Source organism: Carcharodon carcharias, chromosome 25 (assembly GCF_017639515.1).
Source record: "Carcharodon carcharias isolate sCarCar2 chromosome 25, sCarCar2.pri, whole genome shotgun sequence".
In the NCBI taxonomy this organism is placed as follows: domain Eukaryota; kingdom Metazoa; phylum Chordata; class Chondrichthyes; order Lamniformes; family Lamnidae; genus Carcharodon; species Carcharodon carcharias.
In genome coordinates, this window is record NC_054491.1 from 14,184,211 (window position 1) to 14,208,462 (window position 24,252).

Genomic DNA, 24,252 nt, shown 5'->3' on the forward strand with positions numbered 1-24,252 from the left:
CAGTTAAATACGTAGATAGAATAAGACAGAGATCCTACATGGACGATAAAATAGAATTTGTTACTTGGCCACAATCCTGGAACTCCATTCCTAACAGCACTATGGCTGTTCCAACAACACATGGACTGCAATGGTTCAAGAAGGCAGCTCACCATCACCTTCTCCAGGGCAATAAATGCCAGCTTAGCCAGCAACACCCACATCCATATCCCATGAAAGAATAAAAAAAAATTCAGAGCTTAAAACTCATTATATTCAAGATTGAACTCAAATTATATTTTTACTGTACAGAATACTGTAGTTTTTAAAGTTTAACAGAAGGTCTGAACAGAATTATACTCACGTTAATGCAGAACAGTGTGGTCATTCTATGAAGGTAGTTGGGATCACTAGCCATGGCAAGGACTTTAGGCACGATAGTAGACTCTGCCCAGTCCTTGCCAAACTTCTCCACCAGTTTTGTCAAGTTGTTTGTAGCAGCCTCTCGAATGGCATATACTGGAAGAATGCAGAACCAATAGGTCAACCAATGATCTGGAGTGACCAGGCATAGCTACTACACAGTTTCAAAGTAACAACTAAGTGGAAATTCTTCAGATTACAGAAGTATTAGTTTCCTGATTGCAAGGCCCACATTGCTACCTCAGACCATTAACTTGTTCAATATAAACAGTGGTAAAAATAAATTGAGCACTTGGAAAAAGTAAAATGGATTTAAAAAGTGTCTAATACCAATGTCAAAAGGTGCTCTAAAAATGCTACAACACATTTAGTTCATGTATGGATCAACTCGTCTCAAATGAACGCAATGCAAAACTGTATTTAATATAATAAGTACCAAAGAGCTGATTCAAGAGTGTGCACTAATGTAGCAAATGGTCGTTCAAACATTTCCAATTGGAATACAAAATCCAACGTAACTTGCATTCAGACATGATGTTCAAATCTAATTTGTGATCAGGATCTTTGGATTAAAATGTGTTCCTGAGGTAGTTATTTTCAGTATTGCTGAAAAAAGACATTTTGTCAAAGCTTTTCGTCTTGTACTCATCGGGACAATCGCAAGAATACCAATGTCAGGGGAAGCAACTTTATACTGTATGAGAAGAATGCGCTGATTGGTTGGCAAGTGGACTCTGATTGGTAGAAGCATTGCCATGGAGAATGCACCAGTTAATGCTAACTGATAATTAACTGCCAAGCATTGTTTGAACTCTCATGAAACATGAAACTACTAATGGTTAGTTTTAATAAAATGATGCCTGCCATTTTTGAGGAATTGTTTCTTTTCCATGATGCCAGCAGCTCTGCTAAAGACTTCCTTTCCCAGATTTAAACACAAAAATCACATTCTCCATATCTGATTTATGAGAGTGACAACAAGTCTGATTACAGGTTCCACATCAACCATGCAAAACTGGCTCTTGACTGGTCACATTATATAAATAATCACATTTGAACAGCTAAAACGTTGGGAAATATTAAAATATTCTCAAACAAAGTGAAGTACATCTGAGCTTTTAAGCTTAGGGGGGGCTTCTAGCATCAATTGAATACATAGCTTGTGTAGCTGTCACTCAAAGTGTAATAGATAAGTGCTTACAAATCTACAACTCTGTCTGGGTACACAATGTTCTTCTCATTCTACTTCTGTCCCCAAGCTGACAGAGGTAAATAGATATCAGCAACAAATTCATGTTTCACTGACACATTTATTCCTAACAGCTGAGAAAAAAAACACCTGTCAATTATTATTTAAAACCAGAATCAGAGAGTTCATGTAGTGAGATCTTGTTACAGGTTCAGATCAATACTGGCACTGTTTCCTTCACACTGAACACACTCGTCACCATTATAAAATGCATGTCCTCTTTACATTAGTGTACACAGTCTAACCAAACCAGCCACTTCAGCTTTAAGGAATACTTAGCTGATGGTTGCAATTCCAGTTGAATTTTAGAATTCTGTTAAATGTGACAGTTCAAGTAATCCTCCCTTCAGGTTTAGTACTGTCACAGTAATTTCTGCTACATCATAACATGGTCTTGGGAGGAAGGCTTCCAAGAAAACCCACACCCCAATAAGATGGCACAAACGCTTCAATAATTTCCAGAATAACCTTGTTCCTTTGTGCCAGAAGTCTAGATTTTATTTAAAACTAGCCAAATAGGACATCAACAAAGGAGCAAAAGGCTTCTCCTTATATCTATGTTCTTCATCACATGAAGTATGTAATTCTATATGAAATAAGTTCTTAAATTTTTGGATAATGCAAGATACAGGGGCATTTATGAGATAAACTTCAGTTCATAAAAGGGAAGAGGGAGAAGAAATGGTTGTTTTATTTCACATACCTGAAATATGGATCTTTTTCAACATGAGCCTTTTCACCCTACCCCTTCCATGAGAGAAGGCAAACATAGTAAAAATACTTGTACAGACCGAGAGGTATTAAATGTTTAACAGGTTATTTCATGGATGGCTGCGCACAAAAAGGGAGGGCATGGAAATCTTCAAGGGAAGATATGGTGATCTTCGAGATTGCTCTCTTAAAATTATTTCAAAGCTACAAAGGATGCTGATTAAATGAATGTTTTTTTTCATTTATTTGAAAGAGGTATTAAGATGACTGTGGTGCCCAAAGAGAATATTGTGGAAAATGGCCTGAAAACAGTCTTCCACAAGATATCAATATACTTTTCATTTAGGATTGTCAAGGAAACAATGCTCCAGTGAAATTATCTATTAGTGACTGGGTGACAATCACAAATGCTCTTGCTCCTCCTTCCAAATTAAAGCTGCACTTCTGTTCACTAAGATCCCAGCTATACACAAGGCTGAGATGACTCAGGTATTAACCCTTTCAAGGGTTATAATAATTTCCTGTACCAATTTACAAGGTTTATCATGAGCTATCCCTAGCTGAGGCCACTATAGGTCAGAGAGAGTTCAGAATTTAAGGGCGACCTGATGAAAACTTACTGCAAATTTATTATAAATAGGTTACAATGTTATAATTCTGATGTTCAAAAAGACAACAAACTTTATTCTACAGCTCTATTTTTTTTTCAGGTTTCTTCGCAATATTTAGTGAGCAAATTCTGCAGTTGCAGAATTCCATAGGTGCAAACAGGTTGGAGGTTCAAGGTATTCAGGAGGTCAGTTTTCGTGAAAATTATGTGGCAAGTTGTTCCCTGTTGGCAAAGAAAAACTGCTGCATTTAAAAATGCAGTGCAATGTCACACCAAAACCTCCAGCACAATATTGTAGCAAAGGTATCACAGGCTTCATCATCAAAAATTCTTCCAGCTACTTAAGATAAAGCCCCTTTAAGGGTCAACAGTTAAAGCTTTACTAAGCTTATCACCCTGGTGCCACATAAAAGCAGAATCAAAACAAGTAATTTAAATATTAAATGCTTCACCACAAATATTGTCCCCTTTACATTTCATGGCTGTGTACCCAGCTTCCAGCACTGGAAGAATTCATTCAACATTTTCAAATTAAACATATATACAAAGCCCATATAAACTACACTCACCATAGCAGCTCAACAGCTCTTGTGCCTAGCTATAGTGTTAATTTTAATTTATAATCAAAATGTGTAAAATAAGACATGGCATTACAAATATGTTAGGCAATGTGGGATCCAAGTGGTTTACCCAGTCTGAGCAAAGGAAGCAGCCACTGTATGTCATGCAATGTTTCTTGACCAAGGAGGGCAGCCTACTTCTATGTCAAGACTATTTGAAGTTGCCACTGGAGAGATGAATAAGAACAAAGTTAGCCCCCTCTCAGAGGCCGTGTTTTGGAAGCAACTCATCTCATTTCCTCGTCACTCCCTATGCTCCCCTTTAAGATTTGGAACATTCTGTGAGCAACTACAAGTATAAACCCATAGCTATCTATTCTATGGTACGCTGTTCTCGCATCAACACATTGCAACACCAGACTGTGTACAACATTCCAGTCCTTGAGATATTAAAATATAGTTTTACATTAATTCCACAGTACCAGTATGAATTCCTAACATTTAATTTTCCAATTAGGTTAATAAGGGGATGGAGAAAAAAAATTGTTTACTGTTTGAAACAAAGATTTTTAAAAATCTAAACATGGACTTCAGCGAAAGCTGCTGCTCTGCACGTCTCCCTAGTCTTGTTTACTGTTCTGCAAAGTGCTGATCTGTCAAGACTCCTCCTGAGCTGCCTGCAATTCCATTCGTCCAGCATGGGTTACTGCCAGTATCTGTGACACATTCCACAAAGAAAGTTTGCATGTTTACTGTAAATTAACCTTAACCAAACCTTTGACAGGAAGCCAACTGCCGCACAAACATTTGTCCTATGCATGGAATTTCAACCACCAGAATGTCAGTGGTGAGCTGCAACACAAGGATCTATAGGCCTGGATGAGATGCATTCAAGACAAAGGGCAATGGTGAACTACATCATTGACATTTTAGAAGGAGGACAGTTTCTAAAAAAAAAGTCACAGGGTTCAGTTCTCAAATGATGAGAAACTTCTGACTTTAGCAAGCAGGGCATGAACCAGTCCAAAACATTATTGTTTCACAAACTTAGAAATTTAATTTTAGGTTTCACATTTCCATTTTGGACCAAGCATTTGTACTTATATTGTAATTTTTGGGTGGGAGATTGCAGTCATGAATGAGTATGGAATATGTCTAGTAACAATTTTTCTTTCTTGAAAAGAAGTACACATTAAGTACTTACAAAATATGCATAAAATGGTGAAAAGTATAATTTATAATACAGGCTGTTTATAGTACAGATACTTACAAGTTAATTGTAACAGACATTTATAAGGACATGAAGTGCAGCATGATATATTTGGACTAACTGCTTCATAAAGTAGAGGGGATAGTAGTAGTTTTTGGGGAAAGAAAGGCCACTGAAAAAATAAGCCAACTCTATAATTCTGACAGATAGCTGAACCATTCTGGAATATTCAAAAATCTTTAATCTAAACTCAATTTACAACATTCATGATATTTTCTTCTCTTATGCAACTGGATTAGGGGTTGGAATTGATTTAACACTGCTGCAGCTTTCATCGTCTATTCAACTCATAACATCATGGAAAAGTTGAGGTGTGTAGCCGAGAAGTATTATGCCAGAATTAAAATCACAAATTTCCTTTGTGTAGGCAGACTCTGATCATTAACCTATGTTAAAAAAACAGGATCCAGCTGCCATCTTCCTGACATTGTCCGGATAATTTTGAAACTGGAACTCCAAATTAGAATATGCACCATGAACTTAATCTAACAAAACAGGACTTGGGGGAGGTGGGGGAGTCCATTCTATAGATGGAAAGTACCAAAGGTGAACATTCCATGGCCACAGATGAAGAGTCAAAGAGCTAAATCAAAACTTGTATAATTTACAGTTTTACAAGTGGCTCAGCTTACAGTTAATAACATTGTGACAGCTCATTTCACCAATGGGACCAATATTTCAGTCAGTGATGGTTAGGTTGTCTCCCCCAAGCTAACATTTTCTACTCCCACCATATGAATCACAGAAGCGTCTCCTTGCTGGTTAAACCTCAATCAAAAGTCATCAGAGCTCGAAGTCACTTTGGCAGAAACCATATTAAGATAAAATACAAGAGAAATAGATCCTTACAGATCTCAGTCCAGAAAAGCATTGTCTTTAACATTAAGAAAATTAAAAACTAAACCCAGGATGCTGAATAAAATGATTGAGTAGGTCTCAAGAAAATAAATAAACAGAACCAATTTGACAGCAAATGCAATATTTTATCAAGACAATACTCACCATGATCCACCAGCCATGTCATGCACAAGGAGTTCAACTTCTCATCAAAAAACTCTACTCCCTAAATAGATTTTTAAAAAGAAGGACGTCAGGGTCAAAATATATCACTGACACCCTAGCAGCCTAGTGTATCTCTTCAGTGGTACGCAAAGTAATTCATGTGTTTCCCAAACATGTTCACTGGAGCTTTTTTTAAACTTGTTAAAATATTTGCATAAGACCCAATTAATATCAGGTGCCCAACAACTAATTTCAGTGCCTTAATGACAGGGCTGCATTGGAGGAACAATAGGAGGTCAAACTATCCCAGTGAACTCTACAGGGCAAGGTCTACAGCAGTAGGCAGTTATGCAAAATATACTCACTTATGTTATTGCAGTTGTTTAAGGTATTTATATCAAGCATTATTTTGAATATTCTTAAATAAGTTGCTTAGCACCAGAGTAAATACAAGACTTTCATCCAAGATGGAAAAATACTTTTTAAAATGGCCCTCTTCCCTTTCTCAGGAAATGAGATGTTTATTTTTTGCTGCATGAAAACGCACTTAAATATCTTACTGCAATAATGCAAACCCATTTAGCTACAGCAATTATCATCATGCAACTCTACAGCAGACATCCCAGTACCTAAATGATGTGGGGAACATCCAAATCTCATGAAACTGCTAAGAATTCTACCAGCACTGTATTATCAAGCCAGGTCCCTAACAGGAGATGCTTTTAATTTCATTACTTTTTTTTAAAAAAAAAGACTAGTGCTGAGTTATTTTACTTGTGCTACATTGCTGGAATTACAAGTCCCAAATTTCTATGCCAGTGTAGCATCCAACTGGAACGTTATTCTGTTTCTTGTTTTTAAAAAAACTTCTACCCAATTGACTCTAAAACAGTTTCACTGTATACGTTCAAGATGTTCACATCTTGGAGAGGATTCAATCAATAGACAATCTAAGATTTTCCCAGAGTGTATGACTGCATAGTTGCACGATTCTATGATTATGAATTTCATATGGAACCCAATTAAAAACTCCCACGGGTATCCATGCAGCTGTATTTTCAATTATGCATGATCTGCGTACACAGCTTTCAGTAGGGCCACATAATTTATTTACTTATCAAGGCTTTTTGTTAAAACATTAATACTGAACAGTTGTGATAATGAACTACAAAGCACTGCATGACGGACAGGAAGTTTTGTTCATCTTCCTAATAAGAAAACCTTTCCATTCCACTATCATACGGAAACTGGCAGCTACTTGAAATCTTAGCTGCTGTTGGTCATTTCCTTAGAATGTAAGGTACACAAAAAGTTCACTTAATGGGTAATTATTCCCAAGAATCTGCTTAGGTTATTTCTTTTCAATCAACTTAAAACCTTGGCTGTTTTTGGACAGAAACATTGGGAGATGACTTGAAATCCTATTGTAAGTGACAGCTAGATAAATATTTCTGCTCTGCGATCGAGTTCAAGTCTGTAAGCTGGTTGTGGGAGAGCAGGATAATACTTTGTCATCTATCTGGTGGTCAGTTCTATAACAAGAGCTTGACAGCAGAATGGAAGATGGCCACATCCCCAAGGATATGCCATATGGGGAGGTGGCCTGTGCCAAGAGACCAACAGGCACCCAAAACTCCAATTCAAGATGCTGTCAAAGGAGACATGAAAGCCCTCAACATCAGTCACGATAAGTACGAAACTCCAGCTGATGACCCATGCAAACTGCGACACCAGTTGTGGGCAGGAGTTCACCACGCGATGACCTATGGTTTCATAAGCTCCAAAGCAGGCGCCAGCCCCTGCAAACGAGGCATCGGCAGAAATCAACGAGCACTGAAACATGATGTGGCTATAGTAATTACTGCTGACCCAGGTTTACCTCCTCAAAATCATATATATATATATATATATATATATATATGAAAATGGAAAGATTCAAATGATGGACACACAATTTAAGTTCAGTGTATTTTCAGAATTTGTAAAAAGAGTTGCTGCCTTTCTAAACGATGTGAAATCCCTGAATGAGGAAAAGTGGAATTTGCAAGTGAAATCAAGTGACTTGAATTCAACAACATATTATGTTAAGGAAATTATTAAAGTGTGACCTGCTGGCTTTAGGATGATGTGGCTCTACATAAAATTAACCGTCTACCTCAATGAAGGGCACTACACAGCAGTAAGCCTTTGGTGCTTCACCCCAAGTTCGTTCTTGTTCAGGATGGAGGCAGGGAGTATTGACAAGATACATGACTGTAGCCAGCATCAGAACCAAACTCAACATTGGCACCTCAAAATAAATAAATGGAGAAGTTTCTCAAGCACAGTAATCAGGAGCAGGAACTCTCCTAAGCCTAATAGCAATTTTGGCAATGCCATCCCACGTAAGATCAGCTAACGTTTGTGCAGATTAAACTGTATATTTCTGAGTCTGTGTGCTGGAGGAATGCACAACCATGACCAAGTCTCCTTTTGCTGCTAAGGGAGCGAAGCCACTCATACTTGCACAAAGTCAGGTCTTTCACCAAATTACAAAAACAAAATAAATCAAATATAGGTGAATGCATCCTTTTCATAATTCAGATGGAGCTATTTTTCTGGAACAGCAGGAAGTTCCATATGGGAGATGCATTTTAAACAATTGTTAACAGGTCACAGAAGCATTTGGAAGACACCACGTACCAACTGTCCTGCAAGCAGAGGCATGTATTCTATTATTGCCAGACGCACCCTCCACTTGGCATCTTCTGCTAACTCCACAATGGCTGGCAGAAGGGATTGTGATAGCTGGCGAATTCCTATTACTTCGTTCACACAGTCCAGATTGGAGATGATATTCAAACGAACTTCCGGACACTACAGGAGAAAGACATCTTACTTTGGTACAAATGATAAGCCAAGCAAATCAACAGTCCTTACCTAAAGGATGCTGAGAATAGGGGATGAGGGTTGAGTAGAACTTGAGATAGATCAACAGTCAATTTTCCCTTCCTTTCCTCCTCCTACAAGAAACATCTAAATATTCAAAGTATTGACTCCTTGACAAAAAAAAGTAGAGATATACCTAGTATGTTATAAATGCACAAATTAGGGGAGCTTTTTCAAAAAGGTTCTTGAAATTATACTTTGCTTTAGGTTAAATTTTCCAAGTTGAGCTTGCTGCCCTAGTGCTTTACTAATAAAAGCCTTAAAAGAAAGTGAACAAGGTTTGCAGGCAATTGCAGAAATTAATCGTAAATGAGCCTTAATGAGTCACAGGAGCCTAATGGCACAATGTTAAACCATAGTTGCTGAGGTATGGATTTTCCTTGATGCAGGTAGTCAAAAAGGAATATTTTTGAATGGAGTCTCAGAACAAGAGTGATACTTTGAAGTCATTTTAAAGCATGAAGCACAACTGAGGGTTTTAAGTTTCTAGAGACATGAAAGAGCATTCTTTTGCAGTTGGAAACTACACAAGAAATATTTTCACGTAGCATTCTCTTCAGTCGACATTTTTTTTTCAAATGAGAGCCTTAAGAGGATAAAGGAAATAGCACCCATTGGGCACCTCAGTGTTCAACATCCTTCTTCATACTGATCAGGATTGGCCACAAGGTGATTAAGTAGTATGCAATCAGTACACAATAATTATGCATTTCCACTTTGTTACTACAGTGTACAGTTAAAATCAAATAATCTAGCAACTCAGATTAAAGCCATTTTGAGATTTTTTTTGCATGATTCCATTTCAACTTTACAGATAATTTGAGTTAAAGCAACTCTGAATTAAGAAACAACAGTTAAAAGATGAATATTTGGAATTTTTGTATACTATTCATGAAACATCAAAGCTTTTTTTTAAACGCAGCTGGATTAACAAGAAAACAGGGTGCCCCATGTGGAAAGATCCATTTTAAGTATTTTGTAAAATGGAGAAAGTAAGCAATTTGAAAGTATGTTTGTAAAGCTAAATTCACTTGCAACTGCATTGGGCAGAATTTTTGTATAAAAGTTAATCAGGCCAAGTTTGAAGAGGACACACAGGATTTTAGAATAGTACCTTTTTTAAAATAAAGGATAGTCCCGTCATATCATTAAGCAATTCACCTTAGCACAATAAACAAGATTCTGTGATTTAGCAGAACAATTTCATAAAATTGTTCAGCACCATGGTCAGAAGTGCTCCCATGCAAGCCAATGACCATCTTACGGATGTACCAAAGATCAACTCTCAGCAATCAGCCAGTCTACAAAGGCAACTCTCTCCATGAAGGAGAGAAATTGGTTAGCTATAGCTTGAGGGGCACCATTCCACAAGTGTGGGGCAAAGTGAGGAGGCACAGCCTCCAACTCTAATCTGTCTGAAACTCGTAACTAACTGCAAGCTGGAAAGAATCTATTGGTGAATGCAGTTCTTTAAATTCATTCAGCACAAATGATAACATTTTGAAATGTTATGCAGGGATGCAGCTACAATCAATTAGTAATACAGTTTACAATTGCCAGATACATTTAGGTGGATAAGGTTTAACTGCCATTTCTACCATGGACCTCTCACAACAATAACCAACATAGTGAATCAGTGCTATTTTTACATTTCATTCTGACATACCACCATACTATCACATTAATCTGGGATCCGCTATCAAGATAAGCCCTCATCACCTTCAGTTTTTGTCAAAGCATAAGGCTATTTTGTCAAGTTCCAGCATCTAGATGCATGACTAATAATTATTCAAGTGGTGTGTTTATCCACAATGGCTTCATGGGCAGTAAAAAAATTGACCTTTCATTTCCACTTTGAATAACAATAGCTTTTAAGCAGTATACAGCTAAACCAGTTTTACCAATCACCTGCATGAAGTAGTCAACTGTGACAGCTTAGTGTTCCATTGCAATAATTTTAGTTTATCTATGACCACATTAATCTTCTAAAACCAGTACATTAGTTTTGCTGCACAGTATAATCATTACCTCATCTTTGAGTTGAGCCAAGAACAAAGGAAGCAAGTGTTCAACTGTGCTGTCCTTGCCTAGGATGGTGGACAAACCCATAATAACTGAGGCCAAAGCTGACTTGACATGTTGATTAGTATCAGACACAAGTTCCTGAAAAAGAAATCATGTAATAATGAAGTAAAAGCTGAATCATTTAATGTTAGCCAGGTTTACAATGTAAGTAACTTCTCCAAAGTTAAACAAAAGCAAACTTGCATTTCTGTTTATCACACCTGAGTGGGGTGGTAGTTAATCTTTTTCTGTCCATATTTCTATGAATGCTAAACCAAAAAATTCAAAAACTGACAAGTGCATTTAAACTAGGTAACAATGCACCTAGTTCAACACAAAAAGAATGACAATTTTCCATTTGTGACCAAACTTCAAAAGCAAAATCTTTTAATTTATCTTGATCGAGGTCGTCACGAGGTTATGCCCCTTTATTTTTGAAAATATGATTTTTCAATTTTCAAATGACTGGATATTTTGCTAGTTGAACTGGGAAAGAGCAAACTGCTTAAAAGTACAAGGCCACATTCCAAGAAGAAGATGGGAAACAAACAAATCACACTCAGGGGAGTGTGAAGAGAGATATTCCCTATAACCCAGATACCTATCAAAACTCGTAACTGTCTAAGGAAGAGGCATTAAAAAATGTAAAATACTGGACATTGAAACAATGGCTGCCACAGGCAGACTCACCAAAAATCATTTGGAAATACACAATGGGAGGCGGACTGCAAATGACACAGGAGTGTCAGGAAAGTCTTCAGCAGAGGAATGAGGCCGAAGGCTGCTCTCCCATTCTTTTGGAATAAGTGTGTCAACTAGTTCAAGAAGCCAACTCTACCAGAAACCCACCAGTGAATCGAGATCTTGAAATAATTGCAAGATTTTCCATGTCTGACCACATCAAAGAAACCAGCTAACCCAAATCAGCCACAGCGTTTAAAATCTACACCTCAAGGACAGTCAAAGGACACAACCACGTTATTTTACCTTTCCTTTTAAATTTAACTCCAGCTCCTCTTATTTCTGACACGTGTGTGTGTGTGTGTGTATGTGCGCTTGCATGTGCATGTGTGCATGCACGTGTATCTGAATGACTGCATGAAGGTCGGATGCTTGACATCACGTTATTATTTTTCTCAGATTTAATGGTTAATAACTTTGGTTTTTCTTTGACTCAAGAAAACCTTGTTTGATTGGCTCCTTATCACTCAAAGCTTAAATAATTAAATACATTCTGATTTGGAAAAAGGCATATCCTCGTGAAAAAGAATCTTAAACTTTTGTTGTGACCAACCGAGGAGGTTGAATGTGGGGGAGGCAGTTCACATCACCTCACCTGATCGTAACAAGATGCAGATAATTTACTTTCAAAATTGGATGGTCATGCTATGTAAAGTTTTACTGGATGATCTAATAGTCTTAAAATTGGTTGCTATTATACTTTAGGAATGTGTCTCAAGATACGTAAAAGTTAAAATATTGCACTTTAAATGTTACAGGTCCTGAAGCAAGTCATTGTGGGTTTGAGGGATTATTACGCTGAATGAGGATATCTACACTGAAAAATAAATCCGTCATGTGTGCCATGGACTACAACATTCAAGTTAATTTTAATGATGCAGGGTACAGGCATAGGAGCCCTGAAGATAACCAGGAATTCCAGCAAAGTAAATCAAAATCTGGATAAAAGTGCCCTCAAACTTCTAAAACTACAGATTCAAACAAGTCTTTATTCTTGCATCAGTAACTGGCACACAATGTATTTCACTGCATGTTAGGTTTATTCTGGTAGATCGACTGCCTAACAATAAATTGCTTAACAATAATACAAAGCACATCACACAACCACACATAAACACACCATTAGAGATATTTCTTGCTTACAAGGGAAAACACACTGGTGTCAAACGCAGAAAAAAATGAAGATTAGCAATTGTATTCCCATTTGTTAACTTTCTCATTAAATATCCTTTTCTAATCAACAATTGCAATCATGCCAAGAGTTGCCCCTTAAAGTCCCTCGTCACTCCTGCAACAAGTAACAGAACTGAAAGTTTTGAACCCAGTTTCAGATTGGTGTTTGGAAGTGGACCTTGATGCCCCCTAAAATTAAATCACACCTTCATTCTTGAATCTTGATGCTATACCAAGATATTAGATCACACCTTAAGAAAGAACCTGCATCTTCAGGAAAGGAATCAAAAAAGGGAGAAGAAATTACAGTTCAACATATTAATTATGTGTGTGCTATTAAAATCTTTGTGTTGGTGTGCAGTTCCTGTCTACAAATCTAATTCATGTGGTCATTTTTCCTCACATTTATGTGTCAGCACTTACCATGGCAAATTGCTATGCCAACATTTCACATTCAATATTTCTATGTTGAATGCATAGTGTAGTTCAAGCTCAGGCTACCAAGTGGTTCTGTGGAGTGAGTTTGTTGCTGTCTCTCTCTCTCTCTCCCAAATCCAGCACCACCTTTAGTATATTTATCCAGTGATCATGGGAAGAATACTCATATTTGAAGGTTAAAAATATAACTAGCGCCAAATATGTATATTCAATACAAGTAATCTTTGCAATCTGTGCTACCATTACCTGTTATCCTAACAGAATCTAGATATTGCAACAACTAGCTCAAATTTAAACTATTAGCCAATTCCAAAGTAACACTGGAAAATTCTGCTCAAAGTTGATACACAAATTAATCTGGACAGAGCACTGTGTTCAATTTGGGTTCCGCCAGGGTCACTTAGCTTCTGGTCTCTTTACAGCCTTGGTTCAAACATGGACGAAAGAGCTGAACTCCAGAGGTGAGGTGAGAGTGACTGCCCTTGACATCAAGGCAGCATTTGACCGAGTGTGACACCAAGGAACGCTAGCAAAACTGGAGTCAATGGGAATTGGGGGAAAAACTCCCCGCTGGTTGGAGTCACCGTAGCACAATGGAAGGTGGTTGCAGTTGTTGGGGGTCAATCATTTCAGTTTCAGGACATCACTGCAGGAGTTTTTCAGGATAGTATCCTGGACCAAACCATCTTCAGCTGCTTCATCAGTGACTTCCTTTCATCATAAGGTCAGAAGTGGGGATTTTTGCTGATGATTGCACAATGTTCAGCACTATTCACGACTCCTCAGATACTGAAGCAGTCCATGTCCGAATACAGCAAGACCTGGATAATATCCAGGCTTGGGATGACAAGCGGCAAGTAACATTCGTGCCACATAAGGGCCAGGCAATGACCATCTCCAACAAAAGAGAATCTAACCATTGCCCCTTGATGTTCAATGGCATTACCATTGCTAAATCCCCCACTATCAACATAGAAGGGGGTTGACATTGACCAGAAACTGAACTAGACTAGCCATATACTGTGGTTACAAGAGCAGGTCAGAAATTATCAAGCCTGTGGCGAGTAACTCACATCCAGACTCCCCAAAGCCTGTCCACCATCTACAAGGCACAAGTCAGGAGTGTGAAGGAATACTCTCCCACTTGCCTGGTTGAGTGCAGCTCCAACAACACTCAAGAAGCTTGACACCATCCAGGACAAAGTAGCCCACTTGATTGTCACCCTTCCACAAACATTCACTCCCTGCACCACCAACGCACAGTGGCAGCAGTGTGTTTCATCACGAGATGCACTGCAGAAACTCATCAAGGTTCCTTAGGCAGCACCTTCCAAACCCATGACTGCTACCATCTAGAAGGATAAGACAGCAGTTACACGAGAACACTACCACCTGGAAGTACCCCCTCAAAGACACTCACCATCCTGACTTGGAAATATATCACCGTTCCTTTGCTGTAGCTGGGTCAAAATTCTGGAACACCCTCCCTAATGGCGCTGTGGGTGTACCTACACCACGGGGACTGCAGCGGTTCAAGCAGGCAGCTCACCACCATCTTCTCAAGGGCAATTAGGGATAGACAATAAATGCTGGCCTAGCCAGTGACTCCCACATCCCGTAAATGATTTTTTTTTTTTAAATTCTGTTCCTAACAATCAGTATTATTATTACAACATTTTCTGAAACTTAAGCAAATATGCTGTTACATTCAAGTCATATACATAATCAAATCAACATACATTTAGTCACTTCAGCCTGGAGTTTTAGTCAAACTGAAAAAAACTGGGCAAAACAAAATGTATGAAGTAGAGAGTCATCTTCCATTTGTGAAATTTGAGCCAACCTAACCTTGCAGAACTGAGATAAAATAGTTCCAGCAACGAAAATGCACTGAAAATTCAGTCTGAGTATGAATTTGATGCTAATCCCAAGGCTCATCAACTTGGGGTTATGGAATCACACTCCATGAAAGCCTTCTCACACGCTCACATGGCAAGTTATCATCTTCAGCCACATGGTCATGGAGAGCTACGAAGCAGAGGAGATCTCAAACTCCTCTCTCAATCAGGCCTCTTAATCAAAGCTGTCACTTTGCAACACTCCTAGGTGGGTGTATAGATTCAAGCCATTTTGGTACTTGTCTTGGTGCCCACCATTTCTCCCAATCTAAAATAAGCTCCAGGATTTGGAGGGATGAGGAAGATCCCAACAGCCAAAGCAGGGCTTCAAATTTTGTTAATTCATCAATGCAACTTTCCAGGTCTCACCCAAGACCAACTATTAGTTACCAAGTTGACTACATCCTTTAGTCCTTCTTTTACATACATTATTGAACTCAAAAATTTTGATCTTAAATGATCCTCCAAGACATATTTCCTCTGTTGCTAAAGCCTCTTTCAACAATCTGCTTTTCATTTTTTGTGCTAACACTTTCAATTCCTCACAAGAAATTATAACTCTATAAAGCCCATGTCTTGTTCAAGCATAAATAGTGTGTCCATCTTGCATGTTGGAACAAGATACAAAGAAAAAGCTCACTATCAGATTCATTCCTCTCATCTCTTGCAGATAATTTCTGTTGCACCCTTGATCCTTCTTAGTGACATTGTTGAGGTTGGTAATCTTCTCAACTTCCTTTTTTGCTACTAAGCTGTAGGTGCTGTCCCATACATATTTCCTCCTCTCTGCTTCCTCACTATGTTGAAATTACAGGCTGGAGTTTCCTGACCCCGAGTAGCGGGCTTGGAGGCAGGGGATCCAGGAAGATAAGAGAAAGTAGAAATAGCGTTTGCATGGCTCTCTGATGCATTCCAGCTGCCAATGTTTCCCAGGAGTTGCCTGGGAAACAGACTGGCTGTACAAATTTACATACTCTCAGCCAAAATTAGGTCAATTTTTCAGCACCACTTGCAGCAGCTTCCCCACTGTACGTGGAAGCCGCCAGCTTCATGGAGGTGGCCTCTCAATGTTGGGCTGAAGGTCCATCAGAGCCAGAGCTTCATGCCCCAAAGAGGGGGCTGCTGGCACAGCAGATTGCACCCATGGCTCAAACACATCTGCCAGAGCCTACCATCTTGGCCACCTGAAATTTTCCTTTAAATGTTCTCCTCCAAGGGCTCTTCAATATTGAGGTGCCCTTGTGGTCCCCAACTTGCCTCAACAATGGCCACCTCTCCCAGTGGGGCTGCCGAGGCTCTAGAGCTGCAGGCCTTCATATTGCTGCCGGCAGCATTGGAAGCTCGCCCACTGTCCTTAATAGGACATTGAGCATGGAGGTGGCAATTAGAAAGTCACCTTCAGATTGACTGCCCTGCCGCCAGTCTAGCTCTCGACAATTGTCGGCACAGGACGCCCATTTGGTTCAAGTGTCAGGATCCTGAAACCCACGGGAAAATCCTGCTCTAAGTCTCTGACGCTCTTTCATCATTTCCCAGGATTGCAAAATTCCAGAACTTGTTTCGCCAAACTTCTTCACTCTCCTACCCAAACTTGAGGCCATCTAATCATTACTGATTTACCTAATTTTCCTCCACCCCTGTCCATTTTGGCGTTGTGCACTGTGGGGTCTGCCCCACTGTTTCATATTTTAAAAACTGAAATGCAATATCACAGCATTCCGCCTTAAAGATAATGGAGCATTTTTTAATCTAATTTTTCAGATTAGAGACTATTTCTTCATGGAAACTAGATTGTGGATCTTTCTGAACCTACGAAAAAGAGCCTTTACAATTCACTCCCATATTAACCAGAAGCTCATAAACATTAAGATTTTTTCAATTATTAGAAGTTTGGTGATCAAAAATAACTGGATATAAAGATACTAGTCTATTAATAACACCTGCTTCCCATTCAACCCAAAAATGAAGGGACTTTGGTATTTTTTGGAGATGAATCTAATCAGCTTTGACATTTTAAGCTGCATAATCAGTCTGGAACTTGAGAAAATGTTACCTTAACATATGGCAAGATGTGGTTCATTATGACAGTCTCTCTGCAATCTGCTGGCAGGTTCTCACAAAAATCTGCAATACAATATAATATCATTAAAGCATGGTTCTCACTGAAGGAAGAATCTTAGCTTAACCCACTATCTTCTATAGCAGATTAAAAGTCTCAGTACACAGCTTAAGATGCATGCCTACCCATATTTATTAGCTAACAAAAGCACTGGAAATCTTTTTGAGAGGGTGGCAAAAAAAGGGAGCACATTCGAAGATACAAAAAACATTTTAAATCGTATAAGACAGACAAATCTGGCATTTGTAGCTTAAACATCAAGCCATTAAGGAGGCAGCAAATTGCCAAACTCCTTCTTTGTTTACTCTTGGCAAAGATGTATCAGTGCAAAGAATGCAAATTGATTCAAAGAGTGATCTGGCATCAATGACGACTACAGTATCAGCTGCAGCACTGAGGACGGCTGGTAAAATATGTTGGCAGACACATCAAAATTATTTGATTTATGGCGGTAAGCCAGATGGCTGATTCAGTGATGTTTATCAGCGTCAGCTCCACTTCCACACTAATTCGCAGCAAGGCGGTGGCCATCACAAAAGTGTGATTGGCAATTAGGCAATTCAAAAGAGCAAATCTAATTTATCTACCTAATTTCAAACTACAAGATTACAGGCAGATTGCGGGATAAAATAAAACTCAGTGGGTAAGCAAAGCCACAGAAGAGTCAATGTTTCCATCTTCTTTCATTGAGCCTGTTCACTTTTAAAAAAAACTTTAAATTCATCTTCTATAATGTAATCAATGAAAAGAACAAGAAATATCGTGTCAAGATGGAAGATATATTAAGTAATAGATATAAGAAAGCTGCAGCACAAAGCTCAGGTTTCCTGATGAAAACACAAACCATAAACACTGGAAATCTGAAATAAAAACAAAAAATATTGAAGCACAAAGCAGGTTGCTCAGTGCCTGAAAGTGGGCAACTAATTAGTATATTAAATATTTTCTAATGAAAGGTCATCAACATGTTTCTCTGATGATCCATCTCAACCTCCTCCTGATGTCAGCAGCATCACAGGTACCAATCTTCAAACAGTTCGATTCATTCCAAGAAATACCAAGAAACAGCCGAAGGCACTGGACTGAGACAACATCCCGGATATAATACTAAAGACTTGTACTCCTGAAATAGCTGCACCTCTAACCAAACTCTTCCAGTATAGATACAACACTGGCATCAACCCAACAATGTGGAAAATTGCCCAGGTGTGTCCTATCCATCAAAAGCAAGACAAATCCAATCTAGCCATCTACCACTCCATCAGCCCACTCTCAATCAATCAGCAACAAACTGATGGTAGGTGCACCAACAGTGCTGTCATGAGGCACTTACTCAGCAATAACCTGCTCACTGATATAGAAGCAAAATTCTACGGATGCTGGAAATCGGAAACACAAAGTGCTGGAAAAACTCGGGTTTGGCAGCAGGTGCGAAGAGAGAAACAGAGTTAATGCATCAAGTCAAATATGACTCTTCTTCAGAACCCGAGGGGTGGGGGAGGGAAATTCTCCACTGGTTGAAATCATACCTAGCACAAAGGAAGAGATAGTTGTGTTTCCTGGAGGCCAATCATCTCAGTTATAGGACATGACTGCAGAAGTTCCTCAGGATAGTATCCTAGGCCTAACCAGCTTCAGTTGTTTCGGCAATGGTCTTCCCTCCAACACGAGATAAGAAATTAGGAAGTTTGCTAATGATTGCAGAGTGTTCAAACCCATTCTCAATTCGGCAGATACTGAAGCACTCTATGCCTACACGAAACAACAGCTGGACAATATTCAGGTATGGACTGATAAGTGGCAAGTAACACTCAAGACATACAAGTGCCAGGCAATGACCATCTCCAACAATAGAGAATATAACCATCTCTCCTTGATGTTCAACAACATTACGATCGCTGAATCCTCCACCATCAATATCTTGGGAGTCATCATTTATTAGAAACTAAACTGTACCAGCCATTTAAATGCTGTGTCTATAAGAGCAGATCAGAGGCTGGGAATTCTCGACTCCCCAAAGCTTGTCCACTATCTGGATGGCCCAAGTCAGCAGTATGATGGATTACTCCCCACATACCTGGATGATTGCAGCTCCAAACAACACTCGAGAAGTTCAACACCATTCAGGGCAAAGCAGCCCACTTGATCAGCACCCCATTCACTACTTTACACATTCACTCCCTTCACCACCAGTGTACACCATCTACAAGACGCACTGAAGAAACTAGCCAAAGGTCCTTTGATAGCATCTTCCAAACCCCTAACTTCTACCACCTAGGACAAGGGCAGCAGACGCATGAGAACACCAGCACATGCAAGTTTCCCTCCACGTCGCACAACATCCTGAATTGGAACTATATTAGGGCTCCTTCATTGTCGCAAAATCCTGGAATGCGCTAACAGCACTGTGTGTGCACCTACATGATATGAACTGCAGAGGTTCAAGAAGTTGGCTCACCATCACCTTCTCAAGGGCAATTAGGGATGAGCAATAAATGCTGTCCTTGACTGTGATGCTCACACCCATGAATGAATAGAGAATTATAGTTGGGTGCCAGTGACAAATGAAGTCAGGCAATACCACGAATGAAAAAAATCTACTGCCAGGGCTGCTGAATGTTTCCACCATTTTCTTATTCTACTTCAGAATTACAACATCCGCATTATGTCGCTTGTGTTTTATGTTGAAACCGGAAGGATTCAAACTCCATCATCTCACAGTTGCAATGTGACTGCATGCAAACTGCACCCCTCCAACAAGACATATTCAAATACAGGTTCTGAAAATCAGGAAACAGAAGCTTCTCAAATCTCCATCTAGTGGCAGAAGTACAGTTGCAGGCACGGCTGAGGGGCTGAGACACCTAATAACTTCTCAATTATGAGAGATCCAGGCATCATGTAGCGGAATCACAGAAATGGTGATACCCAATGAGATTTGGCTGGCACACATACTGAATTTAATACCTTATAGATAATTGACTAACTAAGAATGAAATGGCTTGCATCTACATAGCACCTTTCATAACCTCACTATGTCCCTAAGCACTTTGCAACCAATGAAGTACTTTTATTGAAATATAGTCACTGTTGCAACGTAAAGAAGGGTATTAGGCAATTTAACCACAGCAAGGCAATGTTATGAATGACAAAATAATCTATTTAGGTGGTAGTTGAGGAATAAATAGCAGAAGTGGACGGAGGGGGGTTGGAGGGAAAACAGTGGAGAGGGGTAACTATCCTGATCTTTCAAAAAGTGCCATGAGATCTTTTAAGCCCAGCTAACAGCACCTCCAATCTTTCACACTCCCTCAGTTCTGTACTGAATACAGTGGGCTGGTAGAGGAAGATGAGAATAGAGAAAATTCTAAACCCACCTTTAACCTTGTTGGCTCCGGCTGCACGGACTTCAGCCTCACAGTCTTTTAGCAGGTTCTGGAAAGCTGGGACTAGGTCATTTTCTGTAATTTCAGGGCCTACTGCTTTCTGAAGCTATGAGACAAAGAGAATTAAATGAGTCATAAAGAGAAATAAGCTGGCCAGATTCAATGATCTACATCCAAGAGCATGAAGAGAGTTGTCACTAGAATCTCCAGTAATACATAATGATGGATCCTATATTTCCATTTTAACTTCAAAAAGAACTCAGCACTTTGGTGATCTTGATCCAAAATGAGATTGTTTGTGGACAGGGAATTTGGAATTGCACAACACTAGAATAAATGTATCTTTGGTTACAGGTCTATCACTGGTGATGACAGCAGCATATTTAATTAAAGTGATCACAAAAACTATGCTGTCAAATAAAATTTTTCTTTCCAAAAGTGCACTGGTATCAATTTTGTAAACGCTTCTGCGATATATAGGATTTAATACAAACTGCTTGTGAACGCAATTTATCATTATGGCCCAAATACACTAGAGCCTCTTATAATAGCAAAATTTGCCAAATAACAGTTTTGGTCTGGTTGTTTTTTGCTTTATATAGAACAGTCCATGGTGTTGTCAGAGATCTAGTAAAGTTGTACTCACATAATCACAATCATACAGCACAGAAGCTGGTCACTCAGCCCATCATGCCTGTGCTGGCTCTTTGAAAGAGCAATCCAATTAGTCCCATTCCCCTGCTTTTCCCTCTTAACATGCAACGGTTTTTATATTCAACTACATTTTTAATTCCCTTTTGCATGGTGGAATTTGTTTCCATCACCCTTTTGGGCACTGGATTTGAAATAACTTGCTGCTTAAATAAAAGTTTCTCATCTCCCCTCTGGCTCTTTCGCCAATTATCTTAAATCTGCCTCCAGTTTCTCCCCCTCCTGCTGGTGGAAACAGTTTCTCCTTATTTACTTGTACCAAAACCTCTCATAATTTTTAACACTTCTATTAAATATCCCTTAAACTTTTCTGCTCTACGGCAAACAACATCAGATTCAGAAGTCTCTCCACATAACTGAAATCCCCCATGCCTGGCATCATTCTAGTAAATGTCATCTGCACTCCTTCCATAGAACTATTCCTAAAGCAACACAAGTTCTTTCAGTATTTGACAGATGTTTATTACAACAGGTTTCCAAATCTCAGGTCACTTTTTAAAAAAAATGCAAGTATAACCATCTTTCCAAAATTACACCTGACATTACAAGACCTCAGTTCCATCTGGTTTCAAAAAATGTCAATATTCATTTATTTTATGAAAACTAAGCCCGTCATACGAACTCAAAATTTGTCCAGCCCGTTTTTCTCTCTCCTCCCTTCCCGTCCCCCAAAGCTTTAGACAACTGTCAGTATCATACTGGGAACTGAGGTTATTTAACAATCATGCTGAACTAATTTGTATGACTTTAACTCTTAACGCTTTTGAACACCATTACTGGTGGAGAAAATTATGTTTTCATGACTTTTAACAAAATCAAAAGTCTGTCTGGATGAAAAACATAAACCATTAAAGAAGTCCGAATTTTACTTCAGGCTTTTGGGAGGCCCAGAAAATAAAACAGGACAACTTTGCACTTAAATCAATTAATATATCTTAATGCAATTAATACGCACTTCAGAAAATTTGTCTGCCACCATATAGCGAACACGCCATGATTTGTCCTCTACTGCTTGCCGTAGGGTAGGCATCACCAAAGCTTCCAGATCTTCCTGGGGCAGTAGTTGAGCAATGCTCACACAAGCCTCTACTGCCAACAACCTTACTGAATCCTGTGGAATGAAAATAATAGATTTTCAAAACAGTGGTCATAATGGCTCTTAATTAAAAACAGAAAATTTACAGAAATAAATATTAGCAAGGCAGTCAATAAACTCTTAAAATGCTGACAGATTCTGTCACATATTATTATTGCAGAAAGACCCAATCACCAACGAGCTGGTGAAGTGCAACAGGTTTATTGATAATCCAACATGTTCAGCATCACCTTGCTGGGATACATGCAAATGATGGAAATTTAAAATGAATTATACCCAAAAGCATACTAATCTTTGTATTATAGCACATGATCAAGACACAGGGTGCAAGGATGTTTTTATGAACCACTTATCTCCTTCCACTCCTCTCTGGATATGATTCGAGGTACCAGCCACCCACGAAGTGGTCAATATTTATCTGTGACCCTTGATGGTAAGTGTTGGTAGGCTCTTTACCAAAGGACAAAGATGATCCTGTCCTCACCTCTGATCCACAAAAGTATGCTTCCCTGGGTCACTGGACAGTGACCACAAAATGGAATCATGCCCGATTTCATATTCCTTAAACCAGGAGAACTGAAGCTAACTATATCAGCCCTCCTGTCAACTTAGCCAGATGATCTAAGTCAGCACAGATCAGGGATCAAACCTAGAAGTTTTCTGATCTATATGGCTCATCTGCTCATAAAGCTGTTTAGCCAGGAAAGCCCACAAGCAGTAAAATTAATGTTTTTAAAAAAAAAAAATTTCCACAGTCATTCCTTAATGAGCAGCCCAGTATCAGGGCAGAGACTAGTCATTTAAGCAGGTCTCCTTCTGACTTCCCAATACTGCAGGTGTCCATTTGACAGCTGAGTAAACTATCAAACTCATACTGAGTCCTTTGCTCAAGTGGATTATTTATATAGGGGCATTTGAACCTGGTACACATTGGTTAAACCTTGGTTTTTCAGGTAAAGGTCTCTTTAATACTTGTAAGACATGTGTGGAAAATGACTGCACTGCTCACAGATCACTTGCCAAAAAGAAATTAAATAGTCATGGTAGCCATAGGACATAACTAAAGGTACAACGTCTCAAAGCCAGCAACCTCAGGGCCAAGTCCGTGCCAGATTTTAGATCTTTCCAGTTTTCGGGTCAGGCAGTTTGGGCCGGGTGGAGTCAAGCATCGCTCAGGCCAGAGTGCTGGAGACAGGCACAAAAAGCTGATAACTAATTGATGCACCACCACATCTAATATATTTAAAATTCAGGCATGGCAGATTTTAAAAGATGTCCGGTTTTCGGACATCACCAGCTTTTGCACAGCCGGATTTGAGACACTATACCTGTATATCTTATATCATTTGTTGATCCACCATGGTGGCGCACAACTGGGAGGAAAGACAAAGTATAGTCTTACAGTGAAACTGGGGTTGGAGCATTAAGAGTTCTTCACCATGAGAAGGATCAGGGCATCACAAACTGAAGGATTTCAGTGTCAGAAGTGACAGGATGGTACAATTATAGCTTGGCACATTTACACAGGCAGTTTCCTTTATCAATGTGGACACGGGAACTTATACTGGTGAAAGGTTGGCATAGAAGGGTAGTAAGAGGAAGGAAGCAAGGTTCTGTAAGCAGGACAGAAAGAGCCCATAAACCAGACGTTTTACATATTATCAATAATAACTTGAGTCTATCAATTATATACCATTCCCGGTCCTCACCCATGCACATTCCATTTATACACTGCATCCATCCAGTGGTAACCTGCAGTAAAATACAACCTATTGTGCAGAGTGTGCAGTTGCTCCAGTGAGCTGATAGTGAATCAGCTTCCTAAAAGAGCATCTGTTCCCCATTATATAATCTATGTGAAATAGGAGAAATATTTCATGGAGAACACGTCATC

At 39.1% G+C, this 24,252-nt stretch overlaps 1 protein-coding gene across 1 annotated transcript in view; it reads right to left on the reverse strand.

Moving 5' to 3' along the window:
* The window catches only part of ppp2r1ba (protein phosphatase 2, regulatory subunit A, beta a), a 55,980-nt gene that overhangs the window by 4,942 nt on the left and 26,786 nt on the right, over positions 1-24,252 (reverse strand). The window contains exons 6-12 of the mRNA XM_041174301.1: positions 22,218-22,373; positions 20,543-20,657; positions 17,100-17,170; positions 10,761-10,895; positions 8,487-8,660; positions 5,805-5,865; positions 344-498 (exon numbers count right to left, since the gene is read on the reverse strand). Coding sequence (XP_041030235.1) covers positions 344-498; positions 5,805-5,865; positions 8,487-8,660; positions 10,761-10,895; positions 17,100-17,170; positions 20,543-20,657; positions 22,218-22,373 — 867 coding nt within the window. The remainder of the gene's footprint in view (positions 1-343; positions 499-5,804; positions 5,866-8,486; positions 8,661-10,760; positions 10,896-17,099; positions 17,171-20,542; positions 20,658-22,217; positions 22,374-24,252) is intronic.